General features: G+C 40.1%; 1 protein-coding gene and 1 long non-coding RNA gene across 2 annotated transcripts in view; one reads left to right on the top strand and one right to left on the bottom strand.

The window, feature by feature from the left end:
- The window catches only part of LOC138033121 (uncharacterized), a 216,086-nt gene that overhangs the window by 104,238 nt on the left and 104,348 nt on the right, over window positions 1-7,500 (top strand). The gene's annotated exons all lie outside the window — the stretch shown is intronic.
- Window positions 1-7,500, bottom strand: part of LOC138033341 (uncharacterized) — a 39,014-nt gene that overhangs the window by 14,998 nt on the left and 16,516 nt on the right. The window contains exons 13-18 of the mRNA XM_068881089.1: window positions 6,651-6,711; window positions 6,176-6,214; window positions 4,647-4,774; window positions 3,926-4,075; window positions 3,491-3,662; window positions 2,646-2,845 (exon numbers count right to left, since the gene is read on the bottom strand). Coding sequence (XP_068737190.1) covers window positions 2,646-2,845; window positions 3,491-3,662; window positions 3,926-4,075; window positions 4,647-4,774; window positions 6,176-6,214; window positions 6,651-6,711 — 750 coding nt within the window. The remainder of the gene's footprint in view (window positions 1-2,645; window positions 2,846-3,490; window positions 3,663-3,925; window positions 4,076-4,646; window positions 4,775-6,175; window positions 6,215-6,650; window positions 6,712-7,500) is intronic.

Genomic DNA, 7,500 nt, shown 5'->3' with positions numbered 1-7,500 from the left:
TGACCGAGGTCGTGAGTACAGACCGAACGCAGTGAGGTCTGTACACACGACCGAGGTCAAGATTCTCCCATACAGACCGACTAAGCTCGGTTAATAAGATGTTTATTATATGGCAAACAAGAACAATTTAATTCGTTTAATGTAACTGGTTTGTACTAACTGACATTTTGTTTGCGAACGGCGATGAGTGGCGATGAGCTGAACTTAATTCTGTCAAAGTTTGCTCGTCATCCTCTCTTTTGTCATCATGCTGTTTGGCACTTCCATAAATAAATATTGGTAGAAGAAAATACTCAATATTTTTGCATTTTAGTTTGCATCTTTTCACCGCAAAACCTTACCGGTCTAGATGCCGGTCTAGATGGGAAAATCTAGACCGCGGTCAATATCGATTTCAGCCAATCAAATTCGTGAACTTGGTAGTTCCCAGTCATTGTGAGACAGAGCCATATAATAATTTGAGATAACGTTCTCGTTGCCGTTGCCGTTCCTGTTGTCTTTGCTAAGGCTCCCTAATGATTCCACGAGGGTGCGTTGTATAGAAAAGGATAGATAGCCAACGAGGCTGGTCGCCGAGTTGGCTATAATCATACGCATATCCAACAAGCACGAGTGGAATAACTAGGGAGCTTAAGCACGCGCGTTTTTGAGACGCGGACGGCAACCGGAAGAGACCAATTCGCGTTCCAGGACAGTTGTGTCTCCCAGATTTTTATACTAATCATCTCTAATGGAGAAAAGAAACTTGACAATGAAATGTGGTTGTGTGAAGACAAGTTAAAAGGGAAAACAGGTCACTTCCGGTTGCCGTCCGCGTCTCAAAAACGCGCGTGCTTAAACTCCCTTTATTAAAAACACGCGCAAGATTTTAGACAGATCTTCCTAACTTTATTTTGAAAGACGAAACCGGATGTTGCCATGTACAGATAATTTGTAACTGTAAATTGCTTCAACTTGCATTGTTTTGCTTCGCGTTATTAAACAGATGCTTAAATTGCCAAATAAAGTTTTCAAGTTGCTTCCTTGAAATATTTTGATGCCATACTTTGTGGCTTTCTTTGTGCTCTCTGGTGTTGCGTTTTTTTTGTAACAGTTCAAGGACTTCTTTTTAATTTAACTCCAGTGCGAAGCGATTTTAGCCAGCCACAATTGTTTCGCTTTATTGCTGACGTATTCCTTGACCATTTTAGGTACAGAAGGTATAAGAACTGATAGCCTGTGTCCGGCTAGCCAATGAAAATCCTGGAAACCTGATATCCGTAGTTTCGTTTTTAAGATTTAATAAATATTCACTGAGGTGGAGGTGGTTAGTGGTGGATATTCGCGGTGAGGTTAATATCCACCACTAGCCACCGACACTGAGGTCAATAGTTGTTTTAGTATATACTAAAACAGTGAGTTAATAAGGCCATTTATACGAGTGCGGCTTACATAAGACGCGAAATGCTCGTATAAATGGTTCGCGGCCAACTGGTCCAATAATGACGTAATTTATTTTGATGCTTCGTTTTGGGGTAATTAATTGTGAGGCAAGACTTTTATGACATTACAAGATAAATGGCTCGAGTAAGCAAACAAGCGAAGAAAAATTATTAAACTAAATTTTTACATGTTATCTTGTATCGATGCAGTGAAGTCGTAGACGAACACTTGCGGTGTGCTGCAGAACTTACACTGGCTGAAGTGACGCAATTATCAAGTTGCTCAGCAATTTCAATACCACTACAAATATTGAGAAGCTGTTTCTCCTCCGGAGCACTTCATATTCACTTTTTCGGTGAATTTTTTTTTAGTAATTTTCTCAGGCGAATGGAAGGGAGCAAAAAAGGCAGTCTGGGGTATAATAACAAAACAAGCGCATGCGCAGGAGCCATTGACGGCTTAAGCAAGCCGCGGACATTTATACGAATACTTTCACGTCCAAGGTAAGCCGCGGCCAAGATAAGCACAGCCCCAAACCCCTTGGCCAGGATAAGCCGCGGCTTGAGCTAGCTACGGATGGAATAGGCCGTGAACTTCGATTTTTTACCATTTAAACGGAATGTTCGCATCTTAAGTAAGCCGCGGCCAGTGCAAGCCGCGGCTTATTTTCTTTCGTATAAACAGCCCTAATATAGCACAATAGATGATTTTAACTCATTTATTCCTGCAAAGATTACAACATTTTTGGGCGCAAATTCCGCTCGAATTGCTCGGATGTGAATAGCAAAAGATATCAGGAGTTTGAGTAGCCAATCGGCGCTTGCGTTCAACGCTATCCACTGTTTTAGTATATACTAATATGAGATATTCCTTGATGTCAGTTGTATATGTCTTGTATTTTATCGGGAGTTTGACTTGTTTGATCGTTTTACTTGAAATACTTAACAAGTCTCTTATCACAGACATAACTCGTTTGTGCACTTATTTTCTAGCAGTTGTAAGTTTATCATTATCAATCTATTTCAAAGTAAAAAATCTGAGTAATTTTGCGTTTTGTACTCCTAAGTCTTCAACTAAGTAAAAGACAACGATTACTCCTGTATCGATTGTTTCCTAATAAGTGACAAAATTAGGAAGCTAGATAGAGCTGACTCATTATGCTGTTCCTGTCCAAGAATTAAGCAAATAAATTGTATTTAATGAGCTCAATTGATCGTACAAACCTTGGCCAACACTCTTATTCCTTGGTGAGCCATGCCTATGTAAGGGTACATTTCTTTCCCACCCGGAGTGTAGTCTATCAATATCTCATCTTCCGTGATTCGTCGTCCATTCAGTGTGAACACCACAGGCACTTTACCGTCCGTTTCCTTCTCGAACCTGATGGTACAGCCGATCAGATCGCCACGATAAGCCATGGCATCTATATCCAACCGCAAACCAAGCAAAAGCAAAGCAAAGATCAATACAAACACACTTGGGACAGCGCAAATGGCTTCTTTCACTTAATTCGCCTGCGTTGGGTTCGAGCAAGTTTCAAAATTTTTTTTTCTTAATATGTATAGTGTTGCTTTGTCTGTATGTCCAGGATTGACCCTAATTAGATGTAGGCTGACTTTAATAAGCGTCACGAAATGTCCCGTTGCTCTTCTCGCCAACTTCTGCTGTACCTTGAAGAGTTGTCCGTTTGCATTGAGCATAAAATTATTTTTATGACATCTTTGTTGCGCTGTTCAAGTCAACGTTAAAGAAATTCAAACGTTATTTGACCGAATCAAAATTGTTTGGATCCAACCACTAACAATCGCACTGTTCTAGCTTAGTTCTTTTGTTTCAAACTCTAAGGTGGCCTTGATTGAAGTATATTAACAGTACAAAATAAAACAGTTAAGAGACTTATCAGTTAGAAAAGTAGCTTGATGTCTTTTATAACTTTCCTTACCATGATATTATTGTGTTTAGGTGTGCTTGACCGTCTTACTCGACTGAAAGTGTCAATGCAGGGTTCGAATCCCATGACTCGACGCGCTAGTTTGATAAGTTGCAAGGAAAGCCTGTGAAATATTACCTTCGACTTCTTTTCCCTTGAGTGGGTTTTCAGCATGGAATATTTTTCCATCGTCAACATGATATCCGACAGTTCCTTCTAACCATCCTGGCATGTAATGACTGTCTTCATAGCCCTTCGAGACTGCGCCAATGCCCAGAAACCTTCTATCGCCTGTTTCTTGAATGAGTACCTACAATGCATATGAACAAAATAAGAGGATCTTCCAGGGTAAATTCCGACAAGCGACATGCGACAAGCGACAAGCGACATGCAACAAGCGACATGCACTTAAAGTGAAATCGCGACAAACGACATCCAGTTTCTTGAAATTTTCGACAACAATGTGAAACATTGACAACGCCGGTTTCACGGTGTAGTTGAGTAGATAACAAGAACGTTTTACAATTTTTAGTAGAAAAGGTGAAAACTTTAAGATAAATACTGTGTGATTACCTCAAAATGAGGAAACTTAAGTGAAAATGGGATTAAGTATCTCGCGCCATGAAATTTCCATGGTTTTTCAGGTTTGCAGAGATCGCACAGCTTGGCTTCCTCGCATGTTAAAAGGCATTCTTCCACGCTGATTCCTCTACTGACCCAAGCCTGTATGCAGTCAAAATATAAAAGTACATATCAACAGGATATTTTGTATGGCTTGAAGTGTCAAAAAAGGCGTTGAAAAAAGCATTAATATGTCTGATTTACAAGTCTCGAGAAACATCATATCATGTAGGCACACGAATCATACATGTAAACTGGACCTCTAAAGAAAGCCTTCGACAACGAGGTACCTCCCTCTTCTTTTATGTTAGCGTCTTGTAAGCAGTTAATTGGTCCGCTATAAGGTACAAAGCGAGCATTATGAAAGTAAGAACAATGTTGATCAAAAGTGAAAGGCACGGTGCCAGGTGTTGTTCCCCTTCACTACTGTTCTCTGGGCTTAAAAATGCTATGAATGTTGCTTCTATATCTGGATAGGATTGTAATTCATCGAATAAGTTGCGTGGTATGGCTTGCCTAGCGTAACATATCGCAGCGTGGCTTTGGTGTAGTGTTGTCATCCTCAGATATTCCAAACTATGGCTAAACCAGAGAGAGAAGGATGATTAAATATTTAGTTCAACAGCTTCCAAAAAGAAAGAGCTGTAATATAACCGGCTCTGAGCTCCACTACCTGAGGACCTGTGGGAAGGATGTTTTTTTCTGAACTGTGAGATGCCGTAAAAGTTCTTTGCGCAATCTGGTTGGCCATTTGCCGATTCCGCTCGGTTTCAAGAAGAACACGATCCAGTTTCCTTTCGTCTATAAAAGAAAGAAATTTTGTGTAAAGAGAATACAGTCACTCATAGATTAATAATAAAAAGAACACTTGGCCTTCAGAGAGAAAACGAAAACGTACGAAAGCCTAACAACTTTGAGCTCCAAGTTTCGCATTGCTTGATGCCGGGCGAAAGACTTTTTACGGCGGTTTTTGGTCTTGAAAGTCCAAGATTATTCGGATTTTAACTGGTTTTGCATAACTGCACAAAGTGATAGGCGCACAATATTGGCACCCTTTGCCACCCAATGTAAACTAATAACGGTCATTTTTCGGTTGTTTTGATTCTTTCAAGGGATGATTGTGTCCTTTGTAGTCGGCCAAAGTAATTTCTTTGGTTTTCCGTTTTACGAAAATCCATTAAAACCCACTCCGAATAAAAGCTATTTAAAGTAAAGTAAAAGTAAAGTAACCATATTTAACGTCGATAACTCGTAACAGTAATTCAACTGACAAACCTGAGGTCGACGGTGCGCTCATTTTACTCCCCCCTCTCCATCAGTGCTCCGTTTTACGGGTATTTAAAGCTACTAGCTACACGGAAAGGAAAGAAGTGGAAACAAGGATGCGAGATCCGGGAATCGAACTCAGGACCTCTTGCACTAAGGTCGCGCACTAACCGACTGCGCCATCCTTGCTCCTTACTTTTATTGGTACTTTATGTAAGACTGCTTATTTTGTTGCACACGGTAGTTTATTAAGCTGTTATGTCTCCAGATGGACACTAATCTGTGATCTCTTTATGGGTTAATTGGTATTTCACTTTGCTTCAGAAACGGCAGACGACATAACTGAACACCAGGATTTAGAACAGTTGCTTCTATTAAGAACCATGAAATGAACGGAAAGTAAAATCATTTTCTTCTATAAGTTTGGTAATGTGACATTTACAATCAATTACGACTTTGTGAGGTGTGCCTCTCTTTTATATCAAGCCATGTTTCTCTTGACAGATGCTTCTTAGAGAATGTGGAGGCTTTGATGGACTTGTAAATAGTTTTCCGTCATCTACTCACGTCAACGCACACGCAATGACAGACAATGCTCACTTTTTTTCTCCCTCGTATCCCCCAACGTAAGACGCACACACTAACAAACTAAAAATTTTCATGGGCGCTGCGGTCACTAGGACCCGGCACACGTCCCACTTGTAAACTTCTTTGAGTTTTTTTCAAAAATCAACAAAAGTGTCTCCGTGTGGTTTTTAGGGTTAGGGTTATTATGCAAATCAATCAGCTGTCAATAAAACCCATTCAAATACAAAAGGGGCGGTGTTTTTTATTAATAACGTCCTTAATGAGTACCTGTCAAAGTGTGCCAAGGTGAACGTATATGACTATACTAATCGAGAACACCTATACTTCACCTATTAATAGAAAACTTGCGCGAGTCGTCTGCGTCCGTTGTTTCCGATATTTGCAACACTTTTTCAATTTAAAAACATGTTTCGACAGAAACTTCTGTCATCTTCAGTTTAAATTACAAAGTACAGAGTTGAATTTATAGTGTGAACCAAAATGCTAATGAACTATAAGAACAAAAGGAAACATAACAACGTAAAAAATTACAAAGAAAGTTTTAAATTAACATGATAAAGTTGATGATTAAGTGTAGGTTTCTCCCATTGAATATGAATGGCTTCTTTTATCTTAAGTTGGAAGGTGGTAGAAGCGTGATCTAGGATGCTGAAACAGTCATTAGAGTGCAAAGTGCGGCAATGCTCAGAATTCTGTAAATGTTTAAAAACGTGCGAGGTCCTATCACTGAAAGTGTGCTCACGTACGCGCGTGGAAAAATGCCGGGTAGTTTCGCCGACATAGCAGGCACTACAGCCCGCACACAAACACTTGTATACCACACCCGCACGGAGCCCACGAGAGACAGGATCCTTCACACTGAACATGTTTGGATGAGAAAACAACTTAATATCAATATTATTACAATAACGTTTGGCAAAATGGCGTGAAAAAAGAAAAAGGACCAATGTAAGGTAATTTAAAGTAAAAGGTACGTGTAGTTACTCGCTGTAATCCCCCGGCTTCCGTCTCTGACACTACGAGAAGGTTCGCCATTTTGCCAAACGTTATTGTAATAATATTGATATTAAGTTAGTTTTCTCATCCTTTAAAATCGTATTTTGAACGAGTTTTATAGCTCTTTGACGTAACGTGTTAAAATAAATGATTGATTGAACCTCTACTTCTTAGCACGCGATCCGGCCACAAAACGTCTTAAGGTGGGACCCCGCATCAAGCTTAAAGGACGGGTCTTTGACAAACCCGTCGGGGACACTAGCTACCACCTTTCAATCGTACCCGTTCGGTTACACTCAAGTCGGTTTCGATGACATCGACATGGAGAATGCGGAGGCTTTGATGGACTTGTAAATAGTTTTCTCTCACGTCAACGCACACGCAGTGATGGACAATGCTCGCTTTTTTTTCTCTCTTGTCTCACACAACGTAAAACGCACACAATAACAAACTAAATCTTTTCACGGGCGCTGCGGTCCCTAGGACCCTGCTCACGTTCCATTTATAAACTTCTTTGACTTTTAAAAAAAAAACCAACAAAATTGTCTCCGTGTGGTTTTTAGGGTTAGGGTTATAATGCAAATCAATCAGCTGTCAATCAAACCCATTCAAATACAAAAGTGGCCGTTTTTATGACGTCATTTGATGAGTACCTGTCAAAGCGTGTCTAGGTGAAC

This window comes from Montipora capricornis, chromosome 14 (genome assembly GCF_036669925.1).
Source record: "Montipora capricornis isolate CH-2021 chromosome 14, ASM3666992v2, whole genome shotgun sequence".
Lineage (NCBI taxonomy): Eukaryota > Metazoa > Cnidaria > Anthozoa > Scleractinia > Acroporidae > Montipora > Montipora capricornis.
The sequence above is the reverse complement of the archived record's forward strand: the minus strand, read 5'-3'. Positions and strand labels throughout refer to the sequence as shown.